A 17,225-nucleotide genomic window follows, 5' to 3' on the forward strand; every position below is an offset into this window, starting at 1 on the left:
TGACACACAGGAGGAAGAGGATGAATCTTCTGAATCTAAGACATCTAGAATCGATGTTTCCGCAGAGTACAAGGAGGGGTTGTAGCTGCAGGCTCAGAAAGGATGGGATTCAAAGACAATTGAAGATGCCAAAACTCGAGCCATTCTTTAGAGCAGCAAAACATAGTGACCCATATTGCAAAAGCAGAGAGGTGAGTGCTAAGCATGTTCTTTAGAAGAATCCGGCCATTGTCGAGAACATATTTGGATCTTCCACTTGGGAAGAATGCAATTGTTGTTTCTCTACTTTAATAAGCAACATGATTTCTCAAATGGGTTGGGTCCTCATCATCGGGCTGAGTTTCTGCTTATTTCTTTCATTTTTCTGTTTTGTGCTAGCGGACAATGTAATGTGGCTATTGTCCAAGCCAATTGGCTATTTCCAAATTCCAACTTTGCATTCACATAAAACAGTTTTTATGCAAGTGTTCCATATTTCTATCATGTTTCTTTCTTATTTGCGGATATTGCCATTGCAGTATATGAGATATTGTAGATTTCTGGACCCTGGTAACATGTCTAACAGACTTCGCATTGCACTCCTTTTACTTATGAGGTCTCCCTTCTGTTTTACTGTTTGTGTTGCTGTACCTTTAAGCTGTGTACTTGGAGCACAAATGCTAAACTTATTTGTTTTTTTTTTGGTTGGGAACAGTAATGCTCGCCAGTTCTCCCCGCAAAGGAACAGAAGGTTATCACCAGGGGCATTACATGCCAATAGGGGACGATTGCCTGTGCGCCACCATAGTCGCTCACCTCAAGGAGGTAGAATTAGGAGTATTGAGTTAAGTTGTTCAACGAATCTTTAACAGTTTGAATCTATAGTGTAGCTATGCAATGTGGTTTCAGGTTTTAGTCCATCAAGGAGCTCTTCCCCGTTAGGGAGAAGGAACAATCACAGCTCACCCTCACCTTCACCTCGGAGCTCTGATCGGTGCGTGAATTAAAAATTAACAAGCACTTTCTGTTCTGAAAGACATGTCTCATTTCTGTTGTTATGCCAACTCTTTCATATGACCTGACCATCCTTAAAAGGCAAGGAAGTTGTAAGTTGTAACAGTTTGCAGATTGAAGTACACAAATGCAGCACAAGCAATGCTGAAGTCTGGGTTTTTAATTTTGTTTGTTAAAGACTGGATCTATTTGAGGGTGAAGGTAGATTATGAGAGATTGAGGGCAGCCTGTCCACCGCCCCCCCCCCCCCCCTCTCCCCCCCCTTTTCCTGGTGCCCCTGCTTTGGCCGATGCTGCTAAATTAGCCTTTCTACATCAGTTGTTCATGAGGCCCCTGATCAAGCAAAAAGACTGGCTCTTTGCAGGCTGCTTCTCAAGGTCGATCTCATTGCCTAAAGTAAACCTGGAGCAATCAGCAACAGCCAGTGTAGTGGACTCTACAACTGGATTCCTCGAACCGTGTGAGTAAAACATACCTGCAGGCCAGGCCTTGTAGAGGGTTGCATGCGGCTGAGTTTCCTAGAGTGCTCATTAAATTGCTCTTGAGTGTGGGGTATGAATGATGTCCAGCCCGACATTGATAGGGGTGGCTGCAAGCTGAGCGTACTGTTTCCCATCTCGAGGCATGCTGTTGCGACCCACATATGCAAGGTTGTGATGCTAGCCATTGTCCTTTGATAGGGAGGTGTGTGACTTGCGTGATCTCTTGGCACGGTGGTTCAACCCGCATGTACCATCTGCAGCCTGTCCCCCCCCCCCCCTTTTTCCTGGCGCCCCTGCTTTGGCCGATGCTGTTTCCCATATTGAGGCATGCTGTTGTGACCCATTTATGCAAGGTTGTGATGCTAGCCATTGTCCTTTGATAGGCAGGTGTGTGACTTGCGTGATCTCTTGGCACAGTAGTTCAACCCGCGACTGGAAGTCTCCGAATGTACCGTCTGCGCTAGTCCACTAACGACACTTAGTGTGCCTAGGACCTAGAGCTACTAGTAACTGTCCTACCTGTCCTAACTAGGCTTGGCCCATTGCAACCTACTAACCAATGACTCGTCTTGTTCCTATCTTCCCTAGTCATCCCCCCCTAGGGGTACTACTACATCTTGTTATAATAGATGTAACATTGCCTCCCCCTTAAGAAGAGTTGACGTTCTTGACAATAAAGTTAGGAAACTGCTTTTTGAGTTCACTTACACTCTCCCATTTGAACCATCTTTCCACTCTACTAAATATTCTTGAATAATTGTATGATGTGTAGGCTTTTCTTTAAGGTCAAGAATTGTTCTCGGTTCATTTGGAAACACTAGAGGTTCAATTAGATCTATGAGAACAACTCCTCCTACCAGAATATCACCTTCAAGTAACCGCTTTTTCAGATGACTAACATGAAGTACTGGATCTACTCTACATCCTTTTGATAAGGCTAACTTGTAAGCAAGCTCACCATTCTTTGAAGTGTTTCAAATGGACCACAAAACTGTGGAGATAGATAGCTTAGGACATTCACTAGTCTTTAGGGTTTCAGAGGACTCTGGCACTATCAAATAAACTCTTTTTTCTTCTTCGAGCTCCACCTTGCGTGCATGTGGATTTACATAACTTACTATCTTAATTACTTTCTTGGGTGTGCCTCAAGCCCTACAGATGGTGGAGCTTTAGGCTGAAATCAACACATCAACATATATATGGACGATAGCTTGTAGGTGAATGCGTTGCACAATTTTCTAAAATTGGAAGAAATTCTTCCGAATTGGCTTGCCGTTTACTAGCATAAGTACACAGCATATCTTCCAGAGTTTGATTGATACTTCTGTCTAACCATCCGTCTGTGGTACTCATATGTTCGAACTTTTAAAAAACACTTCTGTCCCTGACTGCTACTCATATCTTCAAGAGTTTTATTGGCCCTTAAGTCCATATTTCTGAACTTACAATATCAATAGGTAAACCATATAGCCTAAATACTCCTTCGACAACTCAGGGGTTTTCACATATTTTCTAGTCGGCAGTGAAATGAGCCATATTGGTCAATCAATCAACTATTAACCACGCAGAGTGATGACTTCTATTTGTTCTCTGTAAATGCAATGAAAGAGGCAGGGCAGATTGGAGAAAGGGGGTAGAATTGGTAGAGGTGAGAGAGAGGAAGGGGAAGAGGGAGTGAAGTGAGGAAAGGGTTAGAGGCAGAGGAAGAGAAAGAAGGGTGAGGGGCAGAGGGAGATTGGAGAGAGAGTGTAGGCAGCACGTAGGAGGGACAAGCAGGGAATAGATAGGATTATATGTCACATCAAAAGTGTACAATCAGTGGTGGATAGAGACTTAAAAAGTCCCTCCACATTTCCTACCTAAAAGCCCTCTAAAGGGCCTTTAAAATAGCCCTTCCCCCCCCTTCATTACAGCCATCCCTTCCCATAGAATTTTGCCCTCAAAATTTTACATCCTGGCTGTCCAAAAAAGTGCAGCAACAGCAACTACTAATCAGCCCGGTAGGAGATAGGGGTAGTCCTGGACAATGCTTTCTAGCTGCCATGAATTCTCATCCCCAGGGAGTCCCTGCCACTTGATAAGATACTCTATGTAAACCTTGTTTCGGAGCACATGGTCTCTGAAACCCATGATGCGCTCCGGGACATAGAGGATGTGACCTTCCTCATCCGTAGGTGGTAGCTCAGGAAGAACTTGGACATGCTGTCCTACAGGCGGCTTCAGCAAAGACACATGGAAAACATTATGAATCTTGGAGGCACTGCGTAGCTCCAACTCATATTGCACCTCTCCAACTTTGCGGATGATCTTGTAAGGACGGTAATACTTGTGAGCAAGCTTCATCTTGGTGTTACCTTTCAGCAGCATATCGGTTCTTATGGAGGCGTAAATGCACATAATCTCCTTCTTCAAAAGATAAACACCTCCTGCGTTCATCCGCATACTTCTTCTGCTTGGCTTGGGCATCTTGCATATTCTTCCTAGCCCATTACAGAAGGGCATCCATTCTTTCAAAGTCACTTCTTGCTTGCTGATTTTTCATAGCCATGTCTGCAATTAAAGGCGGCATCCCAACCTTGCATCCATACCTTGCTTTAAAAGGGCTCATGCCAGTAGAAAGGTGCTTGGTACTGTTGCAACAAAATTCGGCAAGAGCCAACCACTTATCCCAAGAATCATGACAAAAGTGCCTAAAGTATTCCTCCACCCATTTGCTCACCCTTTCTGACCATCCATCCGTCTCAGGGTGGTAAGTAGTGCTAGGTGTGAGGAGAGTGCCCACTGCTAAGAATAAGTCTTGCCAAAAGTGACCCATAATTTTGCGTCTTTGTCGCTGACAATATCTTGAGGGAAGCCATGATGCTTAAAAACATGCTCAATAAATTGCCAAGCAACCTGTGTTGCTGAATACAAGGTCTTAGTGTGTATGAAGCGAGCCTGTTTTGTCATTCTATCCACCACCACATAAATGCTATCCCATCCCCTTTGTAGAAGGCAACCCTGTGATGAAATCCATTGCTATGTGAGTCCATTTGCCTTCTGGAATATAGGTAATGGCTGTAAGAGACCTCCGGGTCGCTGTCTGTCCACCTTAATGTGTTGGCAAGGCAAGCATCCAATGACATATGTAGCCACATCCCGCCACTTGCCATCCCTGATGAAGCTCTGTTTGATCTTTTCATATGTCTTAGTGATACCTGCATGTCTTGCCATAGGAGACGAGTGCATTTCGTGCAAAACCAGCAGCTTGTACGTTGAATCTGGCTCAAGATAAACTCTGTCCTTGCAGTATAACAGCCCATTATGCAGTTTAAATTCTAGCATGCCCTTGGCTTGAAGGCTTCTGTAACTCCAAAAATATGGGAGTTTCCTTGGAGTTCTGCATATATTCTTCCTGAATCCCAAGAATCCGCTCCTGATAGATGGTGGAAACGGGAGACAAACTGCAATCCCACATTCTAGACAAGGCATCTGCACTCACATTTTCTTTTCCCTTCATGTACTCAATGTTGAAATTGTAGGACGGAACTGCAACCAACCACTGCTTTTGTTTCATGGACAAATTGCGTTGCGTAAGGAAATACTTTAGTGTCCTATGATTTGTCTTAAGCTTCATCGCGCTACCGTACAGGTAGTGGTGCCGTTTCTTGAAAGCATGTAGGATAGCCAACATTTTCTGATCATAAATATGATAGTTCAAACTTAAATTACTTGGCCTCAAATTTCCTGCTCTGGAAAGCGATAACTCCATGCTGTTGTCTTAGAACAGCCCCCAGGACTTTACCACTTTGTAGAGACGTATACAAGTGGTAAAGGCCTGGGGGCTGCAAAATCTGAGTGCAAAATCTTGAACACATTTGTAAAGAAGAGGCTGCAAAGTCTTGTTCATGAGTGCCTGGAATGTAGCCGGTGCATCGGTCAATCCCAAAGGCATCTTTTTGAACTTATATAAACCTCTCTGTGTGCAAAAGGCTGTCTTGTGCTCATCTCTGTGAGTTCATACAGATGTGTGGAGTTGTCAGAACACATAGAAAGTATCGAACCACAAAAAGGTCGATGGAAAAGCTCGAGAGGAAAGGTCGATGACAAGGCTTCAAAATGGAGACCAAAGACTCCAAACGGGGTTGTGAAAGGCCCTAAAAAGAGGCTGGAAAAATTGACTTCCCCCCTCCCCCCTTCTTTTTTTCCCTCCCTTGGGGAGGAGGGCCCGGTCACCTAGGACAGTTAGTACTGCACTAACCTAAGACCCCTAAGATTGTTAGGACATTGACTTAGGCTAATCTAATCTAATTGATAAACCCAAGTTAGCACTAACCTAGCCCCAAACTAGCTAAACTAACCCTTATCCTAGTTACTATAACCTAACTCAGATTCAGTTTATGAAACTTGGTTGCGTTGACCTAACTAACTAAACCTAGTTAGACCTAACCCACTTACTAACCTAACCTATACAATGAACCTTAGGCGACGATCACCGACGGCATGGGCAGAGCTGAGCAACGGTGAGGCGGAGCAAGTGACAGCGCAACGGATAGAATGGGCGCCTGGCCTCTTGAAGCCAACTATGGAATTTCGACCGAGCTTTAATATTGCGAGGCTAGAGCAAGCAGCGGTGCGACGGATACGATGGGCTTTGAAGAAGCGCCATTGCGGGAGCAACAGAATAACCGAGAAACAAAGCAAGGCAAAGCGTGCAAGCTACATATGTGCGGCTGCTGGGTGTTGTAGAAAGAGGGGGAAAAGATGGAAATCACTGGGAGAAAGTGAGAGGGTAGAGGTTGTGGTGCGTGTTGATGAATGGGCTGCTTAGCGATGACGGCTAGAAGCTGTCCTTGAGCAAGCATGTCAAGCCACTCTCTGGAAAACGGATGGTGCTATGCTGGCTTTTGGCTCCTGCTAGGTGTAACTTTGTTTGATTCGTTCTTTGGACTGGGCTGCTCCCTTTGTTTGGTACAGAAGGGAATCATTGGACTGCGCATATGTCAACTGACTTGCTGCAAGATTGAGCTGAAAGTACCAGACTAGCGCAGGGCTAGATGTTTTTTGTTTACCTGTGTGATTGGCGTTGGTTGTTAGGCTCCTCGTCGGCAATCTACGCTGATTTATGCTAATGCACGTTGGGGAACAGATTCATTGTAGTCTGTCATAGGTGTGCTGCACTAACTGAAAATGGGGAAGCCAAGGTGCCAGAGTCGGAGCTCTGATACCAATGCAATGAAAGATTGGAGAAAGGGGATGGAATTGGTAGAGAGGAGAGAGAGGAAGGGGAAGGAGTGAGATGAGCAGTGAGGAATGGGTTAGAGGGAGAGGAAGAGAGAGAGAAGGGTGAGGGGAAGAGAGAGATAGAGAGAGATTGGGAGAGTGTATAGGCAGCATGTAGGAGGAAGGAGGGAGTAGATAGGATTAGATGTCACATTAAAAGTGTACAGTGAGTGGTGGATGGAGACTTATATAGTCCCTCCACATTTCCTACCTAAAAGGCCTCTTAAGGGCCTTAAAATAGCCCTTCCCCCCCCTTCATTACAGCAAATTAACAGGAAAAATCCATAGAGATTCTTTTTCATTTGCCATATGGACTCTCTAATGGATGCTACAAACCGCCTAACTTCAGACGTCCTGCTTGTTTGCAAACCGAGATACAAATGCATGCACTTAATTTGAATCACTAATCTAACAGAGAAGAGAATCTTGGAATGATAGATCATTCAAGTCGAAATGTCTTAATAAGAAAAGCTCTTACACACAAGCATAGTTTTTTCCATACGTTACCATATGCATACGTCATACGAGTATGGAAGTATGATTGGAGTATGGTTCAGCCCCTAGGGCTTAAACATACGTGACCCTAATTTTACTCAAAAACATTAAGAAAGATATACATTGTACACATTACATTGACATAGAGCTACAAACTTTCAAGTTGAAACTTCAGACTTCAAACTTGTATTAATATTAAAGTCACGATTCATGAAAGTTCAAAGAGTCCAGCCTTGGCCCTCCAGAGACGAGAGTCATCTGGAATCTGGATATTGATACATAGTGTCAATGATAGATCAATACTATACCAAACATCATGATCAAAGGTAGGTAGTAGAAACTTGGAAGTAGGTACTACACCAAAACATCAAAGGCAAAACATCATAGAAGAAAAGGCTGCCACCACAGCCCAGAAATAAAGCTGAAAATTGAAATGCATCATGATTCACAATCGATGAGGCCCAAGCCTCAAGCTGCATCCTTATCCTCATCCTCATCCTCATCCTCATTCTCTTGCTCATCCTCATCCTCATCCTCATTCTCTTGCTCATCCTCCTCCTCATCATCATCTATATCAGTGCCATCCTCCTCCTACTCCTCCTCCTCCTCCTTGAGACCATCCTTGAGGCCAACCAGAGCCAAAGTCGGCCAATAGTGTACGGAGTACAGATTAGCAACGTACGGATTAGAATAGTGCTAAAAATGCGTTTTCCAAGGTTTTGGCCAGGCACAAAATCGATCCCCCCTCCCAAACAAAACAACCCCCCTCCCTACACACACACACAACAAAAAAACCAAACCACACCCAAAAAACACACCTCACAAAACAAAAGCCCACAAAAAGATTTATTAAAATTAAAATAAAATAAATTTATTTATATATATTAAAAAAAAAACCCCGTAAGAAAAGCCGTACGAATGGACGTACGTACGGAAAAACCATCCGTATGCGTACAGATGCAACTATGCACACAACCTCTCACATCACGCACTAGCAGACACTCATCCCTACGGGGCTTGTTGCATCTGCCCAACACTCTGGCCACAAAGGCTGAGTACAAGCACATAATCTCGAATAGAGATAGTCCAATTCAAAGCTCCAAATAGGCGGAGCTGATCCACACACATAATCCCGAACAAAGATAGTCCAAGCATATAAATTGGTTGCGGGCAGAGTCGTGAAGGGACGAGAAGTCGTGTTAGGTGAGAGAGCCAAGAAGCACATGCATCGTGATGGTGCTGCTGCCTACTCACCAGTGTCTAGAGCTCTGACTCTCATGCGAGAGTAGAGCTGTGAGTCGCCTCAAAGTCCCTCAGCCAAGATGAGAACCACCACGTAGAAGCATGCATGGGATAGTGCCACGTGGCACTAGTCTTTCCCACCCTTTCATCAACCCTATTGCTCTTGACCACCCCTTGGAGGTTTATCACACATACCACACAGATACTTAACTAAAGCTAACAAACCCCCCATAAACCGAGAAGGGGTTGCAAACCAAAATTGCCACTAATGCAAACAAAAGACAATGAGGAAATTCCAATGCCATAATGAACTCCTACTACTACTAGCTGAACGTGTGTCATAAAAAGTATTTGCGCAGCCATCTTGGAAATATCAACATGATGAAGAAATGTACTCCTAAGGCATGTCCAAGAAGCCCTAAAGTTTTTTCATTCTTAAGCTCCAAAGCTTGCTTTTTCTCCTCATTGTTTGTAGCTTTCTCTTCCGTACTAGACACAATCTCAATAGCCCTTTCTGTTGGAGGTTAGTTTCTCCTTATGTCACCTAGAGAGAGAGGGCCTTGCTTGTGGGTGTGCCCGCACAGTGTTAGGAACAAATTTGCAAAGAGGGCAGCTCCTCTTACTGACCTCTTGAAGAAGGATGCTTTTCGGTGGTCAAAGATTGGCCACAGCCACAAAATCCCACCCAATTGAGAGGATTTTAGGTCTTACTTCCTTCTGCAGGCCCTTTATTCGCAAATTTGCCAAGAGGGCAGCTCCTCTTATTGACCTCTTGAAGAAGGATGCTTTTTGGTGGTCAAAGGAAGCACAACACAGCTTTAAAGAACTGAAATTTGTTCACACTCATGCACCTGTCTAGGTATGCCTTGATTCTTCGCGTCTTTGATTGTGGAGGCAGATGCCAGTGGCAAAGGATTGAGGGTTGTTATGAGGTAGGAACAACGGGGTAATAGCCTTTGAAAGCAGGAAGTTGGATGCCAAAGAACTCAATTACCATGTTTATGATTAGGAGATGTTGGCTATCTTGCATGCTTCAAGAAATGGCACCACTATCGGTACGGGAGTAAAATTAAGGTGAAAACAGATCATAGGACACTCAGATTCTTCCTCACCCAACCAAGTTTGTCAACTAACTGAAGAGTCTGTCACTGCTAAGGCTTGGCGAGAGGGATTACATCATGCAAGGAGTCACAACCCCAATATCAATTAATAATTTTATTGAACAAGGGTTTCCCTTCAAGCCGAATGCAACTACGACACATAGTTGCAAGACTCTCATGAAATTACATATAGAAGCAGGGGGATCTTCAACCAAAGCCTCTCATTTGGCACAAGGACATTACAAATTATCATATTCTTTATATACATGGTAGATGATCACCATAATCAAGCAATAGGGTAAGAGTTGGGCTGTTGACTCCAACCAGCTAGTCTCAAGTACCATGCATAATGGTGACTTTGGCTATGAAAGGGGTGTCCTCGTCAAGAGCTGCAACTGGACCAAGAGCAATTCTAAGTTGAGTAAATGAACGGCTACCCAATTTCCTTAGCCTACACCACTTCCATCAGCAAACTATTCACAAATAGTTTCCAATGCACACCATTAGGTAAGAGACACTGGCTCCATCAACAAGTCCCCACCCATTTGCCCATGCTAGTCTAGAGCAGATGGGGATAGATGGTACTTATGATTGTTGTAGAGCATGGACAGCTTGAAGTATACGCTCACAATAGCAACGCAGAAATTGAATGTTCATTTGGGGGGATGGTTGTATGGCCCCCATGGGAAGTACATACTTTTTAGTTGGCGGCAATGGTAGAAATCCCTAATTTATTCGGTGAAAGGAGACTCAATCTATTACATCTATACTAAAGTATTACGGCTAAGGGAGACACCTTAGTTGGGGTCATTGTTTAGTAGGGTTTAAATCCCCCTAAGGCTTAGTAGTGACTAGGTAGGACAATTAGGATAATTAGTACTAATCCTAGGTCCTAGGACAGTGCCTAGTTAGGACAATTAGGATTTAAGTGACCCTAAGGCCTAATAGTGCCTATTTTGGACAGCTAGTAGAGTTTACGTGACCATCCAGCCCTCTATCCTACTCTGTCCTCACAGGGGGGGAGGGCACACCCACAACAAGGCCCTCTTCCGGACTGGCCGAGAATAAAGTGCCTGTAGAAGGAAGCAAGACCTAAAAATCTTCTCAACTGGGTGGCATTTTGTGGATGTGGCCAATCTTTGATGCATTTCACCTTTGCAGGATCCATCCGAATGCCACGTCTACTCACAATATGCCCCAAGTACTCAACTTTCTAGCACCTGCTTCACATGCGTAATGTGCTCCTGTCTATCCTTGCTGTAAATGAGGATATCATCTAAGAAAACCAGCACCCATCTAAAAAGAAGTGGCTGTAATATCTTGTTCATCAGCGCCTAGAAGGTGGCCGGTGCATTAGTCACTGTAAAAGTCATCACCTTGAATTCATACAAGCCCCGTTCTGTGCGGAAGGCCGTCTTGTGCTCATCTCCTTCTTTCACCCTGATTTGATGGTATCCAAACCTCAAATCTATCTTCGTGAAAAACTGAGCACCCTTGAGTTCATCCAATAGGTCATCTATCTTGGGGATTGGAAACCTGTTCTTGATAGTGGCCTTATTTAGATCCTTGTAATCAATGCACATGTGATATGATCCATCTTTCTTCTTCACCAGAATCACCGGGGAGGCAAAAGGAGAAGGGTTATGAGAGATGAAGTCCTTCTCAAGCAAATCTCACCCCTATATTGCCATTTCCTCGCGCTCAACCAGAGAGGTGGTATGGGACTTTGTTTATGGGCTTACTGCGAGGCTTTAGAACAATAGCATAATCCACATCCCTCTTGGGAGGCAATTGGTGTAGGCACCATCTTTTGGTGGTTCTAGTGATGCCCTATAGGCCATGGTATGTGCCTTGTAGGCATAAGTGTAGGCACTTATTGTGTTAGTGCTTACTATGCCACGTAGGACACTTAGTCCTATGTGACACCTAGGACACTTAGTCCTAGGCCTAGATACAAGTACTTTGTACTTGTGTTTAGGAACCTTATCTATCTAAGTTGACGTGACTTCTTCTTCGACTCGTCCTGTACTACTGCACACTCTCTCTCTCTCTCTCTTCGTTTAGCATCTACAGTGGTATCAGAGCAGGTATTGCTCTAGCCTTCCAGCTCTCCTCAGCCCCGAGTACTCCATTGCTCATTGGAGAGTTTTCTGCCTTGCTGGTCGACACACTCCTAGATCTGGTTCGAGGCTCTTTATCACTATTTGCTCCGTCGTACCTTCAGTGGTACCTGCGCGCTGCATCGCTGTACTGCATTCCTGCTTCGCCGTACCTTTCGTACATATTCCGTACTCTGCGTCATCACTTACCTTCAGTGGTAGTTCGCCGTACGTACGATGAGCAGTTCGCCGTACGCCGTACCTGCAGTGCGCCATCGTACTTCCATACAAGCATTAAGTACTTTGCTGTACTTTGTCGTACTACCTTTTGTACCTGTATTTAATACTCCCGCCGTACGGAATAAGTATCTGCGACAGCCGTACTCTCTTCTCTGTACAAGTGTACTCGCACCGTACCTGCTTTGTATAGGTTCATCTGCTCCGTACGATCATCTGCTCCGTACGTTCACCTGCAGATCAGCCGTCGTACAACTTGTACCTGCATTCCGTACACGTGTACTTTGAGAACAGTTGACCGTACAGCTTGTACCTGCTCCGAGTGTTTTGTACAATTTCGAAGTGCGAATTTATTTTCAGTGGTATCTACATTTGCAATTTGGGGCTTTTGCAGGACATTGCAAAATTTGGGGCTTTCACACATTTGCCCTCTTTTTGGCCTATTTGCCCTAAATAAATTTGGGGCTTTTGCCAAATTTGCTGTTTTTGCATCATATTGCAGTACATTAAGTCAGATTGCAGGACATTCAGTTACATTTGCAGGACATTGAGTCAGATTTGCATACATTGGGTCACATTTGCGAAATTTCAGCAAGATTTGGGGCTTTTCTGAATTTGCCCTCTTTTTGGCATATTTGCCCTCAATAAATTTGGGGCTTTTGCCAAATTTGCTGTTTTTGCAGTGAACATTGCCTGTCACAGTCACATTTGGGTCAGATCTGCATTTGCCCTTTGATTTGGGTCAGAAATTTGCAGATATTTGCTGTCATTTTTGGGACAGCCAGCTTATTGCAGTGATAGCCTTGAGGCTTTTGGGTTTTCAGGTCTTTTACAAGTTATCACAGTTGCTATGGCTGGGAACGATCAAGATTTATTTGGAGTTCTTCGTGAAGATGATAAGTTGGATGGCACCAACTATCCGATGTGGTCTTATCTCATGAAACATATTCTTGTTGCAAAGCATTTGTGGAATATTGTTTTTGGGGCTGATCTGAGGCCAGCCAATCTTTCAGTGGTTGTTTCTACTGCTGCACCTTCTGCAGGTGGTACTTCTCCTGATGCCTCTTCCTCTAGCACTCCTGCTATTGCTCTTCCAACTCAAGAACAGTCTAGATGGGATGCAAGAGATGCAAATGCACATTCATGCATTGCTTTATCATGCATGTGAATCATTATTCCACACATCCGTTCTTGCAGGACAGCAAAGGATGCTTGGGATAAATTGGCTTCTCTATATTAGATTCGCAATGAAGCTCGTGTTGCATATTTGAGAAGGCAATTACAGGAAGTGAATATGAATGAAGGTGAGTCAATGGATGCATATTTGACAAAGGTCAAGGACCTCATGGAACAGCTTGCCAACATTGATGAAGTGGTGCCAAATTCACAGCTTGTCAGTACTACCTTGAATGGACTACCAGATACATATCAAGGGTTTGCTACAACCCTTCGATTAGTGGCCATGGGTAATCCAGACCACTATTCTTTTGATCAGCTTGTTACTTTGCTTTTGCAGGAAGAGCAAAGTAGAGCTAACAGACAAGCCATTATTCCTGATCATGCATTTGCTTCACAACAAACAGGAAGAGGCAAGGCTTCCAAGCCTATGAACAAGCCAAAATCTGCGCATAGCAGCTGCAATTCCTCTACACATAGCAGCTGTAATTCCTCCCCTGCATCTAAAAATACAGCAGATAAAGGAAAGAAGAAAAGATGCAACTATTGTCGCAAGCCTGGACATGACATTTCAGAATGCAGGAAGCGCATTGCTTCGGAGAAAAAGAAAGCAGGATTGACAGCTAATGCCTCACATGCCATTGAATCCCATGAGCCATCAGATGCTTCACATGCACATGCTCTTCAGGATGATTGGGCATGGGCTGTCCATTGCTCATTTGATCCCTCCAAAGCTGATGCACTTTTTACTTCTAATGATGCTCAGTCCTGGTACTTTGATAGTGGTGCTTCCAAGCATGTCACATCTTGCAGACAGTTGTTTCATTCTTTAGCTGATGCACCTCGAGGGGGGACTGCCAATAATGCTTCATATGCTGTAAAAGGAGTTGGAGATGTGCAGCTCACATCCATTTCCAGCCATCTTGTCACTCTGACAAATGTTCTTTTTGTGCCTGGAATTGAAGTCAACTTGATTTCAATTTCAGCAATTGCTACTTCAGGTTTCAGAGTAATTTTTGATGGCTACATATCCCTAGTATATGATCTTCGTGATGACAATGCCATAGTTCTCACTGGCACTTTGCGAAAAGGACTTTATCACCTTGATCATCATGCAGCTGCACTTTATACCGAAGCATTGGCTATTTCAGATTCACAGCTTGCTGAAACTCATCTGTGGCATCAGAGAATGGGCCATCTCAATTATAGAGCTCTTGCAAAGCTACCTTCACAGCAGATGGCTAATGATGTACCTCAGACTCACACAGTTTCTAAACTTGTGTGTGAGGGTTGTCTTTTGGGTAAGATGCATCGATTTCCTTTTTAAAAGAATTGTCCAAAACTCTCACAAAGGAAATTGCAGCTAGTACACAGTGATGTCTGTGGCCCAATGAGGACAAATGCCATTGGAGGATACAAGTATTTCATGACTCTCATTGATGATTTCACAAGGTATTGCTGAGTATACCCTTTAAAGGCCAAATCTGAAGTTTTCTTATGCTTTTAGAGATGGCTGAATATGGTTGAGAATGAATCAGGATGCAAGCTTGTCACCCTCAACACAGATAGGGGGGGTGAGTATATGTCAAAGGAGTTTGATGCATTTCTTTCCTCACGGGGCATTATTCACTCATGCACTACTCCTTACACTCCTCAGCAGAATCCTGTTTCTGAAAGGAAAAACAGGTCCACAATGGAGATGGCTAGATGCATGCTTAAGGCCAAGTCTTTGCCCAATAAATTTTGGCTTGATGCAGTAATGTGTGCCAACTATGTGCTGAATAGATCACCTACACGGGCATTAAAGACTATTACACCTTATGAAGCATGGAAAGGCAGGAAGCCTTCACTTTCACACATGAAAGTTTTTGGGTCTCTTGCATATGTTCATGTACCATCTCAGCTGAGACATAAGCTTGATGACAAGGCAATCAAATGCATATTCATTGGTTACAGCCAGGAGAGCAAAGGGTATCTGTTATATCAACCAAATACTGGGAAGATTATTGTCAGTAGAGATGTGATCTTTGCTGAACATTCAGCTTCTCCTCTTGTGGATTGCAAAGCAAAGCCAGATATTGACATGTTTGATGCCTTTGAATCTTGGTTACCTCTACCATCATCAGAAGAGGATTTTGAGCAGCAACATGCGCCTCCTGCAGGCCCTCCACAAAGCAATAATCAGCCTCAACCTCATGCTGATTTGCAGGTTTCTCTTCCGGCACAAAATGATCCCATTACTCATGATGCAGTCATTGAAGAAAGAGCTGTTAATAGACAGCAAAGGCAAGTTCCCAGATGGCTTCTTGATACATTGAGGGACAGCAAACAAGATCAGCCTTTTGCTGCCCGGACAAGATCAGGGAATAGACAGCATGGTCACTTTCTTGAGTTTGCACTCCTTGCTACAGCTTGCAATGAAGAGCCTTTGTGCCATAAAGATGCTTTTGACAGCAAAGAGTGGATGGATGCAATGAAAGCTGAGTTACAATCTATTGCCAAAAATGACACTTGGGAATTAGTAGATCTCCCACCTGGCAAGCATGCCATTGGAACGCGGTGGGTCTACAAATTAAAAAGAAAATCTGATGGCAGCATAGATCGATACAAAGCCCGTCTTGTTGCAAAAGGGTATGCCCAACAACAAGGCATTGACTTTGAGGAGACATTTGCTCCCACATCCAGGATTACTACCATTCGATGTGTCATTGCCATTGCAGCCCATCATCATTGGCAAGTGCACCAACTTGACATCAAGACTGCCTTTCTTCATGGGGATCTGCAGGAAGAAGTCTATGTCACTCAACCTCCTGGTTTTGAGGTTGTTAATTCTTAAAATAAGGTATGCCGGCTTAGAAAAGCCCTTTATGGTTTGAAGCAGGCACCCAGGGCATGGTATGCCGAAATTCATGCACACTTACTATCCCTTGGTTTTCAGAATAGTCCCAGAGAACCCACTCTTTATTTCCGTGGGAGTGGATCTGATTTTTTAGTGCTGATTTTATATGTGGATGATATGCTTCTCACGGGCCCAGATACTCAGCAAATTGCAGCTTTCAAGGCTGACTTGCAGCAGATTTTTGACATGTCAGACATGGGACAGCTCCATTATTATTTGGGCATTCAGTTTGCTCATGTTGAGGGGGGTATCATGATGTCTCAGTCCAAGTATATTGGACAGCTCCTTGATCGTTTTCAGTTTGAGGATTGCAAGCCAATCTCTACTCCAGTGGACCCTGGCTTCAAATTCTCAACTCATGATGGGAGCCCACCATGTGATATCACTCTTTATCAGCAGGCTGTTGGATGCCTTATTTATTTATGTCACACCAGACTTGACTTGCAGACTTGACTTGCAGAGTATGCAGTATCTCAGCTCAGCAGATTCATGCACATGCCCAGTTCACAGCATTGGCAGGCAGTGAAGAGAGTCTTCAGATATCTCAGAGGCACTCAGGATTTAGCCCTCTTCTATGGTGATCAGGGTTCACTTACCATGCATGCTTACACGGATAGTGATTGGGCAGGATGTTCTGACACCAGAGTGTCACATACTGGCAATTGTTTTTTGCTTGGCAATTCATGTATTTCTTGGCTCAGCAAGAAGCAACCGACAGTTGCCATGTCTAGTTGTGAGGCTGAGTACAGGACAGCCTTCACCGCTACAGTAGAGTGTGTTTGGCTTCGACAGTTACTTACAGATCTTGGTATTTGCCAGACATCCTCTACTATTGTCTACACTGACAGCCAGAGTGCTTGGGCCATTGCGCGTAACCCAGTGTTTCATGCGCGTACCAAGCATATTGAAGTTCACTATCATTATGTTCGGGAGCGGTTGTCAGCAGGCGACATAGAGTTGTCCTATCTTCCCACAGAGGACAACATGGCAGATATGTTTACAAAGGCACTTCCTCGTCCCAAGTTCGAAGTCTTCCGACAGGATTTACACTTGGTTCCCTTTGTTACCTGATTTGACATTCCTTGTACATTCATAGGTGGCTATATCCTTTTGGATGAACATGTGCCACCATGACCAGAAACTACCAGGTATTCTGAGACGTTTCCAGAGTACTTCAGCCCATCCCATGGAGGGGGGTTTGTAGGCCATCTTTTGGTGGTTCTAGTGATGCCCTATAGGC

General features: G+C 44.1%; 1 protein-coding gene across 5 annotated transcripts in view; it reads left to right on the forward strand.

Annotated features, from left to right (window-relative positions):
* The window catches only part of LOC147896340 (uncharacterized), a 77,380-nt gene that overhangs the window by 16,358 nt on the left and 43,797 nt on the right, over nucleotides 1-17,225 (forward strand). For all 5 annotated transcript variants that reach the window (XM_087382755.1, XM_087382756.1, XM_087382759.1 and 2 more), the window contains exons 5-6: nucleotides 695-804; nucleotides 889-973. In XM_087382755.1, the coding sequence (XP_087238881.1) occupies nucleotides 695-804; nucleotides 889-973 (195 nt within the window). The remainder of the gene's footprint in view (nucleotides 1-694; nucleotides 805-888; nucleotides 974-17,225) is intronic.

Source organism: Dipteris shenzhenensis, chromosome 12 (genome assembly GCF_047967505.1).
Source record: "Dipteris shenzhenensis isolate YYH24624 ecotype China chromosome 12, Dip_SZ_1.0, whole genome shotgun sequence".
NCBI lineage: Eukaryota > Viridiplantae > Streptophyta > Polypodiopsida > Gleicheniales > Dipteridaceae > Dipteris > Dipteris shenzhenensis.